Source organism: Hydractinia symbiolongicarpus, chromosome 1 (genome assembly GCF_029227915.1).
Source record: "Hydractinia symbiolongicarpus strain clone_291-10 chromosome 1, HSymV2.1, whole genome shotgun sequence".
NCBI lineage: Eukaryota > Metazoa > Cnidaria > Hydrozoa > Anthoathecata > Hydractiniidae > Hydractinia > Hydractinia symbiolongicarpus.
Window position 1 is genome coordinate 32456589 of NC_079875.1, and position 18288 is coordinate 32474876.

The 18288-nt window shown below is 35.1% G+C and overlaps 6 protein-coding genes across 7 annotated transcripts in view; 1 reads left to right on the plus strand and 5 right to left on the minus strand.

Annotated features, from left to right (window-relative positions):
* The first annotated feature begins 10 nt into the window (after positions 1-10).
* On the plus strand, positions 11-3908 carry LOC130650009 (OTU domain-containing protein 7A-like). Its single transcript, XM_057456026.1, has 4 exons — positions 11-288; positions 1418-1720; positions 1788-2018; positions 2090-3908. Exons 1-4 carry the CDS (start codon positions 12-14, stop codon positions 3340-3342), a joined length of 2064 nt encoding a protein of 687 aa, XP_057312009.1. The 5' UTR covers position 11; the 3' UTR covers positions 3343-3908.
* Positions 3752-5533, minus strand: LOC130650188 (uncharacterized). Its single transcript, XM_057456038.1, has 4 exons — positions 4459-5533; positions 4245-4371; positions 3962-4160; positions 3752-3886 (listed from the first exon to the last, which is right to left on the minus strand). The coding sequence occupies exons 1-4, from the start codon at positions 4757-4759 to the stop codon at positions 3836-3838; spliced, it is 678 nt and encodes a 225-aa protein (XP_057312021.1). The 5' UTR covers positions 4760-5533; the 3' UTR covers positions 3752-3835.
* A 328-nt stretch (positions 5534-5861) lies between these two features.
* Positions 5862-7991, minus strand: LOC130650162 (cysteine-rich motor neuron 1 protein-like). Of its 2 annotated transcripts, XM_057456037.1 has the most exons (5): positions 7899-7991; positions 7147-7467; positions 6669-6795; positions 6382-6580; positions 5862-6013 (listed from the first exon to the last, which is right to left on the minus strand). In XM_057456037.1, exons 2-5 carry the CDS (start codon positions 7448-7450, stop codon positions 5963-5965), a joined length of 681 nt encoding a protein of 226 aa, XP_057312020.1. In that variant the 5' UTR covers positions 7451-7467; positions 7899-7991; the 3' UTR covers positions 5862-5962. The 2 variants fall into 2 exon arrangements, with proteins under 2 accessions (XP_057312020.1, XP_057312019.1); XM_057456036.1 differs by lacking the exon at positions 7899-7991 and having other exon boundaries at positions 7147-7540.
* Positions 7641-10962, minus strand: LOC130650041 (probable ATP-dependent RNA helicase DDX59). Its single transcript, XM_057456028.1, has 7 exons — positions 10733-10962; positions 10075-10662; positions 9817-9991; positions 9537-9681; positions 9162-9461; positions 8912-9061; positions 7641-8790 (listed from the first exon to the last, which is right to left on the minus strand). Exons 1-7 carry the CDS (start codon positions 10803-10805, stop codon positions 8497-8499), a joined length of 1725 nt encoding a protein of 574 aa, XP_057312011.1. The 5' UTR covers positions 10806-10962; the 3' UTR covers positions 7641-8496.
* An 82-nt stretch (positions 10963-11044) lies between these two features.
* On the minus strand, positions 11045-16086 carry LOC130650146 (vesicle transport protein USE1-like). The gene is made up of 7 exons (XM_057456035.1): positions 15930-16086; positions 15781-15836; positions 15145-15220; positions 14924-15071; positions 14818-14845; positions 14276-14432; positions 11045-11328 (listed from the first exon to the last, which is right to left on the minus strand). Exons 1-7 carry the CDS (start codon positions 16041-16043, stop codon positions 11140-11142), a joined length of 768 nt encoding a protein of 255 aa, XP_057312018.1. The 5' UTR covers positions 16044-16086; the 3' UTR covers positions 11045-11139.
* Positions 16087-16421: 335 nt separating this feature from the next.
* The window catches only part of LOC130650130 (uncharacterized), a 45062-nt gene continuing 43195 nt past the window's right edge, over positions 16422-18288 (minus strand). Inside the window, exons 9-10 of the mRNA XM_057456034.1 lie at positions 16784-16831; positions 16422-16620 (exon numbers count right to left, since the gene is read on the minus strand). Coding sequence (XP_057312017.1) covers positions 16570-16620; positions 16784-16831 — 99 coding nt within the window. The 3' untranslated portion in view covers positions 16422-16569. The remainder of the gene's footprint in view (positions 16621-16783; positions 16832-18288) is intronic.

Here is an 18288-nt window from a genome sequence, read left to right on the forward strand (position 1 = left end):
CTAAAATTAGGATGGAATTATTTATAGATTATGTTGGTTGTCGGAATATCAATGCCAGCTGTTCTTATTTTTTATTTATGCTTTCGTATTTTATTTGCAAGCTGACATTTTCATTTAGATTAGAATTAAGAGTTACTCCTTGTGACAGCACAATGCTTAGTGACAACCCCAAGTTGCAGCGTGAACGAAGCAGAGAAGATTTAGTTCGGAAGCTTGCATCTGAGACTGGTATTGAAGAGACACTGGCGAGGGAGTACCTGGCTTCGAATAATTGGAATCTTGCCGCTGGTACGTCATCCTTCTCTCTGTATTTATTGTCAGAAATTTTCGCGGTTTCGAGAAGTTAAATTCCGAGAAATTATTAAAAGTCTTTAATCGCGAAAAAAAAAATTCAGTAAGAAAAAAAAATTAAACGATAATTTCGAGTTTTTCTTATCTGATCATAATATTGCTGAAAAGTGTTTGTAATCTTTAGTGGCTATTCAACGTTTGAAATAAGAAATTTTCACCGTGAGATTATATACTTTACTTTTTTCGTTTGTAAGCAGAATTTTAACTTGTGCTCATCCGCTGAAAAACAAAATCGATAAAGTTTGCTCTGCCGCAGAAATAATTTTCACGAAAATTAAAAAAAATCGCGTTCTGTTTTTCGAATTGCAAAGTTTCAAAGAACTCTCAAATTAGTCTCGGATATGAAAGTAGTCATTTGAAACTTTACTTGAAATATTGTTGAGATCATTTCTTTGCTGCTTGAACACACGCCATATTGGAAATTATCAAACTCACAAAGATAAAAAAAAACAAATTTTTCTTTCCACGGAAGATAAGGTTACTTTCAGCTACATGGAATGCCAAATAAAAGAGAATTATGGTTTTCGAATTTACCTTTGAAACGTAAGTTCTGATTTTTTTTAACAACAATGGCATACGCAATTTTTAAATTGTGGTTTCACTTTAGATAGCAAAACACTAGCAGTGTCAATTTTTCATTTTGCAAACTGAATTCCGCGTTCCGCCAACCATCTCTTCCCTGAAGACATATTTTAATAATGGCCACTTTAAATGAAGATTACAGCGTACTCATAACTCAACAAAAAAAATGGATATAAAAGTTAGAACACATAAAATTTAATTGTCCTTAAAATTCAAAGAAAAGTTTAAAAAACAAAAAAACAGAACTCCAACAACATCCAGGTTAACATGCAAAATTAATTTGTCGTCGCTGATGTTCTCAAAATCGTTCCTCTGAGGAACAACAGTGATACCCTCGAACGGTTTAGGCGAACACTGGCCTTTACAACATTCCTATCTCCAAAATATTAGACAATGAGAGCCTTATGTCCCAATAGAATTGGTTTTGATAAAATAACCTCCGTTTAAATTAATTGTAATATGTAGTATTTTATCTCTTGTTTAGCTATCCGTGGTTACAATGATTTACTTGAAGCAGAGAAGCATCGCAGAGAGCGCAAAGTAGGAACACTCCGCCAAGTTGGTCGAGGCTTTTCAGTCTCCAACATGGAACTCGTTCAAAAAGCGCGCGAACAGCTCTCTATCGAAGAGAATGAGCGCGAAGACAGCAGCCAATTCGAGATGTTCGACGAATCGGCGAGAAAAAATTTTGTATTACCAGATATCAGTCAGTTCTCACGGGAACTGGCGAACTTTATTAAAAGCGACCTCATAAGTATCAATACTTTACAAACGCTGACAAGTGCGGGTGAGTTTTGTTCTTTCTCTGCTGCAAGAGTGAAATGAGTGGTTGTTATCAGTCTTCTTCTTTTTAGATTATCTCAATTGGTGGGCGGACATTGGTGCTTGCAGAAAGTTATTTCCTCTCTCCACAGTAGGCGATGGCAATTGTCTGTTGCACGCAGCGTCACTGGGCATGTGGGGATTTCATGATCGCTTATTAACATTAAGAAAGTCCCTACACCAATTTATGTTGCACCCGTTAGCAAAAAAAGCACTGAAGCGGAGATGGAAGTACAACCTATGGCAAGAAAACTTGAAATGCGGTTAGTGTTCTTCTTGAACAGGTCAGGTTAGATATATATAAAGTTGTTGTGATTTGAGATCTTTCTTTTAGGTGGGTTGACTTATTCTCATTCTGAGTGGGAGGAGGAGTGGAACGCAGTAGTAAAGCTGACATCCGATAGACCGCGACGATTCGAAGGAGGTATGCCCAGGCGAAGGATCAGTCGACAGTTGTCGTTTAGAACGTCCGTTGAAATCGGAGGAGCTGTTCCTAATCTTCGAGAGGGGGAGAGTTTAGATAGTTTGGAATCCATTCATGTTTACGCACTGGCTAATTTACTGTGTCGTCCGATTATAATAATTGCGGAGGAGATGCTTAAAGATGGTGCAGGGAACGATGTCGTACCCATTCCTTTCGGTGGTATATACTTGCCATTAGAAAAGAAGCCAGATGTGTGTTTGAAATACCCACTAGTGTTGGCGTACGATGCATCTCACTTTTCAGCTTTAGTACCTGCGGATGGTGAAATGTACAATAAGGGAGAGAAATTATCGAACAGTATACCGCTGATGAATAGACATCTTCAACTACTTCCTCTGCGTTTTTACATTGAACCAGGAAGTACATGGGATTTGGTACAAGATGACAGTGTAAAAGAGGAAATTAACGAACTTTCGTTTGAAGAAAAAGTAAATCTATTGAGACGATATCTTGATGTTGTTAAAGTACGGTTCGATAAACAAGGAGATTCGCAGCCTGAGTACGAGCGAAATAATTCAGTGAATAAAGGATTAAGTAAGATTAATGAAATGTTTGTTCACCAAGCCAAGTTGTTGGCTTGTAAATTAAACTTATCCGAACGACCTAAACAGTACAAAGAAATGATTGAGAATTACATTCAAGCAACGAAACAGCGTTTTTTAGAAGCTTCACAAGAGCAGATAAAGTGCGCCACAAAAGGTTGTAGGTACGCTGCTTTGCCAGATTATTTGGACCTATGTGTGGAATGTTACGATCGAATATACCAAACTAACAAGGTGCCACAGCTCAGGTCTTCTCCTCCTCTTGACAATGGACAAAAGCCTGTGTCCGATGCACTGGTAAATAGATCCGCCTCCTTGCACGATATTAAGGTTAACTTGGACAGCCAGGAGAATCAAGTGTCTCGTGATAGCGCGACAATAGAAAATAACATTTCTCGGGAAAGAGTTATTCCCATATCAGACATGCGCACATTTAGCGCTCTTGAGGGTAGGAGAATGGTGCGAAGTTGTCGTGTAAATGGCTGCAGATTTTATGGGAGCGAAGAAACAGAAGGTTTCTGCTCAGGTTGCTATCGCCAAATAAAATATGGCGGTAGTTAGATTGTTCTCAAGGTGCAACATGACAGCGAAAAAACTTTTTGTTGTTGTTGTTGTCATTTTAAGTTGATGAAATCACTTGTCTTTCAAGTAGCATCTTTATACTCCATGTGAAAAAATGCAAAACTCGCTTCAAACTCAGTAAAAGTTTTCCCACACTATGTTATTTCTTCACTCACGTCTTTTTTTATAAGAAACACAATATTTCATCACTCGAAGCTGAAATTGTATTTCAACTTCCAACTCAAAAAATATTGAAAAAATTGTAAATACACTGATCGGTTGACAGATCTTTCGAAGGAAATTTTGGAGTCTTACCTAAAGTTGTGAATTTAGGCTAATCTCAAAATATGTTTCTTATAAAAAAGGTCTACATTTATAAATCGATCGCCAAATTGGTTCATGTGCATAAAAAAGGACTTTTGATTTGAACTAAATACTTTTAAAATAAATATATCTACATTCCACTATTATATATACTGAAATATTTTTGACACTATTTTGTACAGGGAGCTACTTTGCATATAAACTTGCCATCGATCTTTCTCTGAAAGAAATTGTACAATATATATATATATTATTTTGCACTGGATAAAAATAAGAAGAACAAAAAGATTAGTACCTTTTGTTTGGCTTCACAAGGGTATTTATGTTTAGTGCATGTCTCATGACGGATGCAGCTCGCAAACGTTTTCATACATTCGAAGTCATCTGTTGCACACCTGGGGCAGGGCGATTCTCGCTTTGTTTTAAAATAACACGCTTGACAGTGTGTATGTTGACACTTGCGTTGACAACTGCGATCGATCACTGCGTTGTCCCTAAGAAGTTTAAACTTACAATACCTCTCCCGAAGTTATTCGGGTTTTTTTTTTTTTCACTTCACGACAAAAAAGTGAACTTACAGAGCAGAGCAAATAGAATTTGGCCATTTTGAACAGAATTCGAAAGTACATTTCGGATGACATTTTTTCTCGTATACTTTCGTCTTGCCATTCTTTTCACGTGACTGCGGCGGTTTGTTTGGGATCGCTGGAAACGAAAAAAAGTATTAGAATAAGCGGGATTTTTTAATGGGATGAGGGAGGAGGGGGTGGAGGGTTAATAAAACAAACTTACGTTGACAAGTGCCAAGGTCTCCCGGTTTCACTTTCGGAGGATAACACATCAAACGTTCTCCACACTTGCCATACATATCCATTGGACCGCCGCAAATGTCGCCTTCACCTTTCGCACATGTGCGACAACAACCACAAGCTTCATATACAATTCCATTTTTACAAATTTTCTTCAAGTGTCTTCCTTTCATGCACATCAGTCGTGAACAATCATCAGGACATTTGAGAACAGAGTTGAAAGATGCTTGGACGAAGATGAGAAGATTTAAAGCGATTAGCACATTCACGCTTAAACTGTTCATTTTGACTGATTGGATCTTTCTTCATGCGGTTTATATGTCAATAAGTCGTCACGCTCGCTTGATCATAATGTCTTTTCAACGACGCAAACATTCTGATGTAATATGATCATAAAGTGTTCCAATACAATGTGTGATAAAAGTTAGCCGTTGTAATTAGTATACGTATTTATAATATCCGCTATAATACCGCACCTAAACAAGGAGGGCGTAATTAGCACATTGCGTTTATTTCTAGCCGTTCCGTTTGTTTTGTTACCAACGATACACTGACCAAACTGCACCCCACACAAACATCTCGTCGTTTACAGGCGCGCTAACATCACCTTATTACATAAAAAAATTCTGTGCGTTTAAAGTGCACAGACACAAACGTCCACTTCCTTCCTCTAACAAAGAAACATTGTTAAAAAACAAAAGCCTTTTCATTCCATTTCACCGTAACGTATTTTGCATACATCAGTGCAACTTCATACTCAGACCTCCATCACTTCTTAAAAATAGCTACTACGCAAATGGTGTTGCACAATGATATTGTTAGGGCATTCAATTTTAGGTAACGACATTTAGGCGGAACTATTTAAGTTGATTAAGAATGTTATTTGATGACTTGTTTGCTATCAGCTGTCGGCGACATAACTCGCAGTCTCACCACAAACGCAGAAGAAGCTCGTTAACACGAAGAATTAAAAACACCTTAGAATCAGTAATAGCATCGCTCGGAAAAGTTCAGAAGAGACAAAAGTACGCGCGAATGTAATCAGTTGAATGATTTAGCGACCACCGTATTCGGTGTTATTTTGAGAACGTTACGCATTTATTTGCCAGCCTTTTGGAATAGTTTTAGACAACGAAAACTAAACAACGCATATCTTTTGTTGACAAAAAGGAAAGAAACAGCTGTGACGGAAAAAATCGTAAACACATATAAACAGCTTATACTAATCCATACTTATACTACGCATTTGTAAAAACAAAAATATATATCGTGGTTAGTGCAACCACGTCTCAACCGGTCGCAATATTTTGTACAGTTTTTGTCAAGTGACTCATGAAACGGAAGGAGCATTGGAATCTCTAAGGACAGATGACAAATTGAATTAAATAATCGCTATTGTTAATATATATTTGTAATTACATTGCTAAAATAACTTAGTTAAATAAAATAAATACTTCTTCTAATTTACTAATATCTTCTCGCGAACTTTATGTCAAACAAGCTGGTACTTTACACACGAATCTACCATCACTTTTCCTCTAAAAATAATTTTATCAACACGAATAAAAAATAAGTACAGGGTTCTTCATTACCTTTTAATAACATTCACACTAGGTAAGGTTAAGTACAGTTTATACTAGGTTAAGATTGAGCACAGGGTTCTTTATTAACTTTTAATACCATTCACACTAGGTGAGGTTAAGTACAGTTAACATTAAGTTAAAATTGAGCACAGGGTTCTTTATTACCTTTTGGTAAGGTTCACACTAGGTTAAAGTTAAGTACAGTTTACACTGGGTTTAACTGAAGAGCAGGATTCTTTAATACCTTCTGATGGGGTTCACAAAAGGTTAAAGTTAAGTACAGATCACACTAGGTTTAACCTAAATGCAGGCTGCTTTATTACCTTCTGATGGGGTTCACACGGGTACTTGTGCCGTGTGCAAGCATCTTTGCGTACACATTTAGAAAACCTTTTCATACACCCAAAGTCATCGGTGGCACATTTAGGACAAGGTGGTTCACGTTTTGTTTTAAAATAACATGCTTGACACACTGTGTGCTGACAGGGTTGCTGACATGTTCTTCGGATCACCACATTATCCCTAAAACAACATAACCCGCTAAAAATCTGACGTTTCATCATCGGACTGTGAAAAAACCCACATAAAAACAACACACCCTTCCACCTACGTTGCTGAGCAAACAGCATCAGGCCATTTTGAACAAAAGTCTTGAGAACAACGAGGTTTACACTTGACTTCCACAGAATTTTCGATTTGTAGAGTAAAGCTTTGTGATGGTGGCCGCTTCGGAATAGCTAAAAAAAGAAATGAGTTAAAATAATGCCGAGAATGTCAAAAGTCGTTCCATTCAGGAATAGATTTTGAACTACGAGGATACATTAGGAAGGAAGCCAAGAATAATTTTTTAATGAGTACAAAAGCATGTTATTGTCGTCACTGGTTTAACGAGAATTATTTTCTTTCGTGGCAATCATAAATCATTCAACTTAATTAGCGGAGACGTGTTATAAGTAGCGCCAATTAACACCTATTAACTTGTTAGCACATGAGAACAAAATGCTTTCAAAAACGTGAAAAGAGAACACAGCCCATTTTATTTAGGAGGAGGGGAACGACTACACTAAGGATACGCCCAATACACTTACGCCGACAACGTCCCATATCTTGAATTCTGTGATTTGGTAGAAAACAGTAAAGTCCACGGCCACATTTACCATAAATTCCTTCTTGGCCGCCACAGTTTTCGTCAGCCGCTTTGGCGCATACTTGACAACAGCCGCATGTATCGTACACTGTACCAGCAGCACGACAGAGCGATTTTAAGATTTTTAATTTGCCACACAACATTCTTGAACAATCTGCGGGACATTTCAATTGTACAAAATTGTTGAATACAGCCTCCACTTGAAGCACCAAACTGATCAATACGCCGGTACGAACTATCTTCATAACGTATGCGCACAAAACTAAAATGGACATTTTACAACGACTGTGTTGGTACATGTTTTATACACGCTCCTACAAAGCCGTCACTCCTCCTTGGAGAATAAAAATACACAATAAAAATAAAATAGCTGCAGAGATAAATGCGCACAAGGAGAGCTTGAAGGAATTTATTCATATTGAACAATGCTTTGAATGTGTTTAAAGGTCCTTCCTCTTTTATACATCTAAAGATTGAAATTACTATACAACTAACAATTAAATAATGGTGTCACTGCGTAGGAGCTCACAACGCACAAAAATAATTTTTTCGACAAAATTTTCGTTCAAACGATCAACTTTGAAATTTGAAAATAAAACAAAAAAATACCGTTTCTTTGGTGTGTTTCACATAAAGTTGTGTCATAGATAAATAAAAAATACGATCGGAAAATGTTAGTTGCTTTTGATTTACCTCAACAAAGAGATTTTCTCTGATATATGTTGTCAGGGAAAAGTTTCCTTTCAGATCGTAGAGAAAGATTTGGTAACGTTGGCAGAAAAGATCAGGTCGGATTACTAGACTGCTTTCACAAACAATCTATTAAATAAGACAGCCTTACGAATTAATGTCTCTACAATCCATCCCTAAATACCACTAAGTAGAAATAACAATGCGCGCGATTGTGAAACGTCAATCAAGTAGAAATAACAATGCGCGCGATTGTGAAACGTCAATCAAGTAGAAATAACAATGCGCGCGATTGTGAAACGTCAATCAAGGATTAGGGACGATGAAAAAAAAAAATTGTAACTCAACTTTCCTTTTTGCGACACTTAAAAAGAAAAACTTGCGAACTAGAACTGAGGAAAAAAATTAGGTCTTACTCTTAGAAGATAAAAACGACTCGATTTTTTAAGAAGTGTTTTATTTGTTTCGACACAAAAACATGCTTGATACTGGGGAATATTTAAAGTACTCTGCACATCAACAATGAATTATAGTGGATTTGTGTGGGACTGCCTATTCGTTAATCCTCTGTAGACAGGATGAAAAGCGCACGCAGTTTTGTTCATCGCTCTTTCGTCAATATTTCGAATAAATTTTGTGTGTTAATATCTCTTTCCTTTCCTTGAGACTGCACAACCTTCTTTTTCCTGCCATCATCTTTGAGATAAGGAGAGTGCAGTAGTTCGTCGGGCAGTTTATTACTTGTAAAGTCAAACAAGTTTTTCAAGTCAACGAACAAACGTTTGCTCGTGTTGTTAATGAAAGCTATTGAAAAACCTTTGTCATCATATCTGCCTGCTCGACCAACTTGGTGTACGTATTCTTCAATAGATTTCGGCATGTCAAACAAAATAACCTGCAGAGGTATCAGAATATAAAAAAGAAATAATGAATTTAATCCCTAGAATAGCAGTAATGACATTTTTTATGTACAATGCAATCATCCGGCCACAGCCATAAAACAGACTATTACGTACCTGTCTCACATTCACTAGATCCAAACCTCTACCCATGACGTTTGTTGATACAAGCAAGTCGTGTGCACCGGCTAGAAATTGTTGTAAAATGTCTGTGCGCATGTCTTGTGTCTTATCTGAATGTATGCTATCGCAGCTCAAACGAAATTTCTAAGATAAAAACAAAAGATAAGAGATAAAATTACAGCAAACTCGCTATCTCCCTTTTGTCGTATCAAAACAAAGATGTGGCAGAAGCAGCAGCAGTTACCTTGGAAACAGCTTCACACAACATGTCAGCGCCTATTTTAGAATTCACGAAGACCACTGCAGGAGGAAGAAAATGTTTTCGATCTGTCAGAATAGAAAACAACTTCTTCTTTTTCGACGCTTCTTCTACCCAGAGAACGAGCTGCTTGACATGTGCAGTAGGCACGCCTGAAGGTCCCACGCGCACATGGACAACGTCGTGCATTAGTTTTCCCGCCAGCGCCTCGATCGTGGGTGGAATAGTGGCGGAAAAAAAAAGATGTTGTGGTTTAGTAGGTAGCAACTCAAGTATCGATAAAATCTACAAAAGAAATATATTTATATACTGTTCTTTGCTTCTCACTTCTTAATAAACGGATCTCCTATTCAAGGCTACCTGGTTGTGGAATCCCATGTTTAACATTACATCAACTTCATCGAGGACGACCATTTTTACGTGTTGTAAATTCAAATTATGATGAGCCAGAATATCGTTTATTCGGCCTGGTGTACCGATCACCAGTTGCACGTTGTGTCTCAACCTGGAAAATAATTTCACGAAAATCACAAACTACATGAAATATTTGGTTAAGTAATTTCAAAAGCTATCTTTAATTGACAGGTGCACTTAATCGAGGAGCGTTTATTCGAGATGAAAGGAGGCTGGATTGTCATACCTGTGAAGTTGTTGTGCAAGTGGACAGCCGCCGACAAGCAGTGCCGTTTTCATGTTTGGTAAAGATCTACAAAAAACTTTTGCTTGTTCCTCCAGCTGCATACACAATTCACGTGTGGGTGCTAATACCAAAGCCACTGGGTATTTACAGAAGTCGTGGGAAACTTTAAGTCCTCCTAGTAAAAAAAACAAAGGAGAGAAAGATTGACAAAAACCGACTGAGTTAAAAAAATGTAAATAAAAACTAAAAAAAGCTAACCAGTGCATGCGTGTACACGATGAATGATAGGGAGCAAGAAAGCTGCTGATTTACCGCTACTTGTTGCTGCACTCACCAACACATCCCTGCTCTCGAGAACAAGTGGAATGACTTGCATTTGGACTGCGCTTGGTACCGCATACTTATTCTCCGTAAGGTTATGGAGAAGCTGGTCTGGAAAATTAAAATGATGGAAAGTCGTCGCCAATTTTGAAATATTTTTTCCTTTCACAAAAATATTCATTTTCTTTCTGAACATCGCAGCTTTATCCTCTGTGATATGCAACAAACCTTGATGAGGCATATACTTAGTTTGTCGTTCATAGTAACAATCAAATGTCTCGTTTACACAGATGTCGGTTGACTCGCTAACTTTCTCCTGCTGCTGTTCATCTAGATGGGTTTTCTTGCACTGCACACTACAAATATCTTCATCGGTTTCATCGCAGATGTACTCGCCATACTTGCCACAAACAACGCACACAGGTTCGTCCTGAGAAGGCCATCGTTGTTCTCTGCTTGTTTGCTTCACTTTGTCATCACGGACCACTGCATCTTCTGTTCTTGATAACTTCTTTACTTTTACATCTAGTTGTTAAACTCAAGCGTAAGATGAAATAATCTTCCACATCGCTTGGCACACAAAACTAAATCATACCTCTTGCTGGGTTTTTCTGCAGCAAACTTCTTGGTAGAAATGGAAGTGATTGATTGAACGTCCTTTTCGACATTAACTTCTCATTCTTTTATCATTCTACTTTCCTAAAAAACAACAACAAAATTAAACCTTTTTTTTGACGCAGTAGTGTTCCATTTGGCAGCTATTTATTTTTCAGGTTTGACATGTGAAAGAAGCATTTCACTGACCAGGGTCCATGTTTTTTTGTACCCTAACCCTCAAGAAAGTTGCTTAACATCGTGACTGCACTCCAAAAACGTTCATCAAAACTCAAACATAAATTTAATCGACAACGAAATAAATAAGTATTTCAGATTTTATTATATACATATTCAAGTTAATATATCCTTTATTCGTATTACACATCTTTTCCAACTCACTAAAATTCAGTAAGTTTTCCGTTTGGGAAAGAACTTGATAAATATGATCATATTGATAAACACGACACACACGATAGCGAGCATGATCCAAATAGTACATGAACATGTCTTTTTGTTCAGTTCTTCAAGACGGTCACTCTCGGTTTTCAATTTTTTGTAATTGCTCTCTGTAACTTTGGTGGCTCGCTCCAGTTCCTACAAAAAAAGAAAAATTTTATATTGCAGGTGTGTATTGTGTTGACAAACAATGACGTTGGTTTACTTTTCCAAAGTAAGCTCATGTATATCAATTTGTTTTGTATAACAGAACAGAAGAATAAATAAAACAAATTATACTGCACATTGCGATACTACCTATTCTACAGAACAGAAGAATATATAAAACAAACTATACTGAACATTGCGAAACTACCTATTCTACAGAACAGAAGAATATATAAAACAAACTATACTGAACATTGCGAAACTACGTATTCTACAGAACAGAAGAATATATAAAACAAACTATACTGAACATTGCGATACTACGTATTCTACAGAACAGAAGAATATATAAAACAAATTATACTGCACATTACGATACTACGTATTCTACAGAACAGAAGAATATATAAAACAAACTATACTGAACATTGCGATACTACGTATTCTACAGAACAGAAGAATATATAAAACAAACTATACTGAACATTGCGATACTACGTATTCTACAGAACAGAAGAATATATAAAACAAATTATACTGCACATTACGATACTACGTATTCTACAGAACAAAAGAATATATAAAACAAACTATACTGAACATTGCGATACTACGTATTCTACAGAACAGAAGAATATATAAAACAAATTATACTGCACATTACGATACTACGTATTCTACAGAACAGAAGAATATATAAAACAAACTATACTGCACATTACGATACTACGTATTCTACAGAACAGAAGAATATATAAAACAAACTATACTGCACATTGCGATACTACGTATTCTACAGAACAGAAGAATATATAAAACAAATTATACTGCACATTACGATACTACCTATTCTACAGAACAGAAGAATATATAAAACAAACTACCCGGGAACCCGGCGTCGTACGCCGGGATGGGTATTTCAGTATACAGAGCAACTTATCTTTTCTTTTCGTTCAAGAAAGCTGGTATTATGGATGGCTGGATGAACCAATTTTACAATAGCTGAGGCTGGGAGTCACATGTCGGATGTAACCCTATACAGGATAACTGCTTTTGCATCCTTTTAGTTGCTCAGGGATTTTTAGCAAAAATTTTTTTTTTGTCACACATAGGTGAAGCAGTTAACATATATATATATATACAATATATATATTTATATATATTTCGTGAAAATGAAAAATGGGATAAATTAATAAAAAAAAGGATTTTCGACTTGAAAGTTGTTATGGGGTGTTTTTAGACTAATGTAATGGAACATGTTGCTGAGTTCCAGAATTTAGGCTTTTTAGGATTGGTCGATAAGACGTTTCGAAGAAAAAAAGAGATTAAGACAGAATAACGGAGAAATATGTACATTTTTTAACAAAATGATGTGATTAAGGGATGTGCACATGGTTGAAAAATTTCAGAACATGTGAGGTTTTATTTATATTTTTAGGCCACATTTTCATACCCCATGACCTGGCTTAAATATGGTTGAAACACTGCATAACATACTAACATATTACTTTTTGGAAAAGAACTGTCCAATGTTTAAAAAAGAAACATATTATACAACCACATACAGCCATATATACCCGTATACAGTATTTTATACCCTGTCCTGCCAAAAATAGTCGGGCAACAGTTTATAATTTACGGAATAAGTTTTCGTGACAGTCCCAAAATTGAATTTCGCTTGTCATAATGCTTTCCTAGCAAAAATCAGTAACCCAAAATTTTTTAAATGGCACAATAAAAAGACAACGACGGGGTGAACATTGTCATAGAGCAATAGGGGCAAAAGTTGATTTATAATGAGCCAAACAAAGGTGTGTACCACCTAGCCACAGTTACTCAAACGTACAGCTGACCCAGCTACATTTAAGCTACATTTAAGTGTAAAAAAGACATAATAAGAAAAATGTGTAGAACATAATGAGAAAAATTTTTGGTATGTTTATATTAGAAACACAAATCTGTCTGTTACTTTCACTTTCTAGCTAGGCGGGTAAATACCTGGTAGGTAAAGATACACACAAATACAGTTGGCTAGTATAAAGTGCATTATACCAAACTAAACTGAAACGTTAGCTAAAGATACCTCTCCATCGTATCAAGAATTATGTATGTAGCTAAAATCTTCAAATAGATTTGTTTAAGATTTATGCATGACTATATACATGGCTATAACAAACAAGACTACAAAATATTAATCTTTACATGTGGAAACACATAAAAATCGTTATTGCCAAAAGTAAAAGGTATTAAGATGAAAAAAGGGCAAAAAGAAACCATCAAAATGGCTACCGCTACAACAGCAAATGTTTTAATGGGCCACAACCCCATGTAGTACTATTGAACGAATAATTTTTCGCTACTGGGCTGCCATTTTGCGTGACAGACAGACAGACGTATACGAGCATTATAATATAGATTATACTGCACATTGCGATACTACGTATTCTACAGAACAGAACAATATATAAAACAAATTATACTGCACATTTTGATACTACGTATTCTACAGAACAGAAGAATATATAAAACAAATTATACTGCACATTGCGATACTACGAATTCTACAGAACAGAACAATATATAAAACAAATTATACTGCACATTACGATACTACGTATTCTACAGAACAGAAGAATATATAAAACAAATTATACTGCACATTGCGATACTACGTATTCTACAGAACAGAACAATATAAAAAACAAATTATACTGCACATTGCGATACTACGTATTCTACAGAACAGAAGAATATATAAAACAAATTATACTGCACATTTTGATACTGCGTATTCTACAGAACAGAAGAATATATAAAAAAGACCTTGTGTTAAAATCTTGTAATTATAGTGTGTGGAAGCCAAATTATCGACGATGGCTTAAAATATCATGCTTGTGGATATCCTGGGTGTAAAAAATCTATTGATTCAAATATCTACCTGGTTATCGGTTTGAATGATATCTCTTGCTGCGAGAGAATTTTCCTTCATAGAGATTGCCATTTTGATCATCTCTTCAGCCACTTTTTCTTGCATGTCGTGGTGTTGTTTAATAATGTGACTGATATTATCTTTTGTAGTAGAAGATTCGTGTACTCTTTAAAAAAACAACACACAGGGTAGGTACTCTTTTGTAGTAGAAGATTCGTGTACTCTTTAAAAAAACAACACACAGGATAGGTACTCTTTTTAGAGAATCAAATTTGAGAAAGTTTGAGCACTTTTAATAAGAATTTTTATGCTTTTATTTTCTTAAAAAAATGAGATTTTTATACTTTTCAAGATAATTCCAGGAAAGAAGAATGTAGATTTCTGTGTAGTTTTCCATCTAAATTGAGAAGATTTGATGAAACTTTTTTTCTACTTTTGGAGGATATTTTATGAGTTTTGAGGAGACTTCAAAATAGAGGAGTTATGAGGAGTGTAACAGCCCTCCGAGAGCAAAGTAACAGTTCCTGGAAACGAACAACAATTCAACTTACTTTCTCTTTCGAAGCGCATCTTCACCACCTGAAACATACAAGCTGTCGTTGAACATCCTTTAAAATAAATTTATCAACAAAAATAAAGTATTAAACAAAATCTCACCAAAAAGCTGCTGACGCAATTCTTTTTGATGTTTTCCTTTGACCTGCAAATGCAGTTCTTTAGTGTGCGATCCGCAAGATTGTTCGCCACTAATAACTGTTGAGGGGAGTAAGTGATGGCACAATAAAGTGCGTTCCAACGGATCATCCTATACAGAAAAGAATCACAATATATATTATCTTTTCTAACAGTCCCGTTCTCAAATCAAGGTTTATACTAACCACTTCGTCAGCTTTCACGATACCTTTTAGAAATTCCACTTTACGTTCATAATCACGCACCACGTCTGTCGTCGGGCTGAAATAAAAAATATCTTATATATATATAAATATTTATAAATAAAAGTAACTATGAAAATATAGTCGAGAAAAAAAATATCTTCACGTATTTATATGACAAATCTTACAAGTAACGAAAGAGACAAAGTTGTTGTTATGTCATCTTACGTCTAGTATTTACCAATACCACAAAAAAATGACAAACAGATTAACGAATAAAAAAACGAAAGCGATAAAGTTATGTTAATCGAAAAAAAAAATGAAAAAGATAAGTTGTCGTTGTGTCATCGTTGTGTCAAACCCGTCCAATTTAGCAATATTAGGAGGTGTATAAAAAACACATCTTGCAGATTTAAATATTTGCGAAAAAAAATATGCTGTCTTGTGTGGAAGTGATTGGTTGGGAAAAAAATATGCTGTCTTGTGTGGAAGTGATTGGTTGGAAAATATTGCATCAACCAATCAGATAATTCAAAATAGAGTCACTACCGAAAAAAATTTTACATATGCAGCCAGTGACTGCATGAGAAACATACAATTTATTTAAAACGAGACTACAAAAGTATCAGGACTACTCACGGATTCATTTGATCTTTTTTTAATGCTTCGATTTCTTTATCAAGATGTTTTAAATACTAAGACGAGAAAATACCATTAAACAATAATTTCTAGATAACTCTCTCAAAAAAAAAAAAAAAAAAAAAAAAAAAAATGACAACAAAAGATACCTTAGCAAGTCGCCAGTCGATTTTACACTCGTTGTGTTGACAGTCAGATGCCATTACTTCACATTGTGCTAACAAACGCCGAATATTGATTTCCTTTCTGGATGATTTTCCCATTTTGTGTTTTTGTTTTTAATTTCTGTTTTTTTATAAAAAATGAAGATGAAATCATATGGTTGACACAAAAAGTCCTAATCAAACTTTAAGCATGGCCATTCTTGCGTATCTGAAACACAAGTTCATTAATTGAACCAAACTCAAAATAATGAAACCTCGAAATACCACAAACCATACTGGATAACAAGAACTACAAGTAAACAGACATTATTTCACAATTCGCCAGTTAAAAAAAAGCAGCATTTTTATTGCACAGTATTTTAGGGAAAAATCGGTTTTCAGATTAAGGCCTCGATATTTTAGGACAATTTAGGGAAATGATATTTAGCTTTTTTGTAAGGTTTTGGGGGTTGGTGGCAATCATAAATGTACACGGAATGGCAATGAAAACAATTATTTTCACACTAGTTACAAAATCACAACGTTAATGAATCGTTATCACGACGTTAATGAATCGTTATCACGACGTTAATGAATCGTTATCACGACGTTAATGAATCGTTATCACGACGTTAATGAATCGATATCACAACGTTAATAAATCGATATCAGTTTGAAGTTGCGCCTCCAATTTCATCTAAAAAAATAATAAATAATCGCTTAAGCGTATCTCGTTGTCGCATGAGCGTAACTTATTGTCGCACGTAAAAAATGTATTTTTAAACTAATGGAACATTTAAAAAATATTAAGAGTTTCACAGAGGGGAAATCTCCAATTAAACCGTTGACAAAAAACGTACCAGTTGTCTCTTTGCCTCCTCTATCTTTACTTTGGCCAGGTTGACATCCTGAAAACAAAATCGCTTTAATTGAACATATCTTAAAATTTATTAGAGCAATGGTAATGAAATTTTGACCCTTTTTTAATTAAAGTCAAAGAACATTCTGGCACCAAAAATATTTCCGGTCATATGATTGAAAAGCTGCAAAATGAGATTTAAATTACAAAAAAAATGTATAAAGAACAAATCTTAATACATTTTGTGTTGAAAAGCTAACTACAACATTTCTCCCATATCCTGCATCATCAATAATAACTTATTTAAGTTTTGAAAACTTTTCTGATGTTATTCTTTCACATCGATAGATTTTGATTCTTGTGTTTACACAAAAACATTTTAGAAATACAAAAAGCCGCCGAGCAGCGACCAGTTTAAAAGGACAGGTTTTGATCACTTGACACACTTTTTCAAAACAAAATTTAAAATGATTTGTGGACTTTTGAGGAGATTTTTGTGGTTTTTGAGGAACTTTTGCTCGAAAAGTAATCATTTCAGAAGATAACTAAGAAACTTTGCTTCAAACACAAACACGAAAACAAGTATGGCAATACATTTGCTCTTTATACGAAATCAATCAATAGTATTTTTTTTTATTACAACAGAAAAGGGTAAATATACTAAGCAAAGTCTGATGTTTGGTGCAATATTTTGAAACACAAAGATTGTTTGAGCATCTACTTCTGAAAGAATATTTGATCAATCTCGTCATGACTTTTAACAAAAACAATTATCCTATCATTGAAATCCCAAAGTTCTTTTTCGGCTAGGAGTGATTTCAATTTTTATCTAGAGTGTTACAATTTTTTGCTTGTGAGACATAGAGATCGGCATCTGGTGATTGTTAAAATTGATTTCTTTTTCTTGATTTGGTCCACTTATTCATTCATGTTCTTCTTTTTAGCTGTTTTTTATTATAAACTCAATCTGATTTTGTAAGTGAGCATGATATCTTTGACTTGTCGACAAAGTGACGGTGTAATGTTTATTTTATGTGGCAACACATCATTGGACATGTAATCGTTGATATCTGACAGATTATCAGTTCACAAATTTTTATTAACAGTCAAACCACGCTCAACAGAAGAAGCTTGTTCATGTGACAATGTAAGGATGATTATAATAACTCCTGCTAAATTTTGGTACTTTTTTTCATCAAGGATTTTCTAATAAAATTCATGAAGGCAAGTAGAACCACTTGGTTTGTCACACTGCTAAAAATTACCTCTGTTATGATGTACTGCATTTTTAATAAACTCAATGAACTCCTTCTTTCCATCTTATATAAAAGCATATATAAAATATATCCAACATATCAAAAAAATTTTGAGCAGATTTGACAAGGAAACCTAAATTTAAAAAAAATTGAGGGAATTTGAGGAGAATTGAGGAGACCTTTTGGATTTCAGGAGATTTTAGGAGTTATGAAGAGGCGTGGGAATATTTAAAATGCAATATTAACTCTT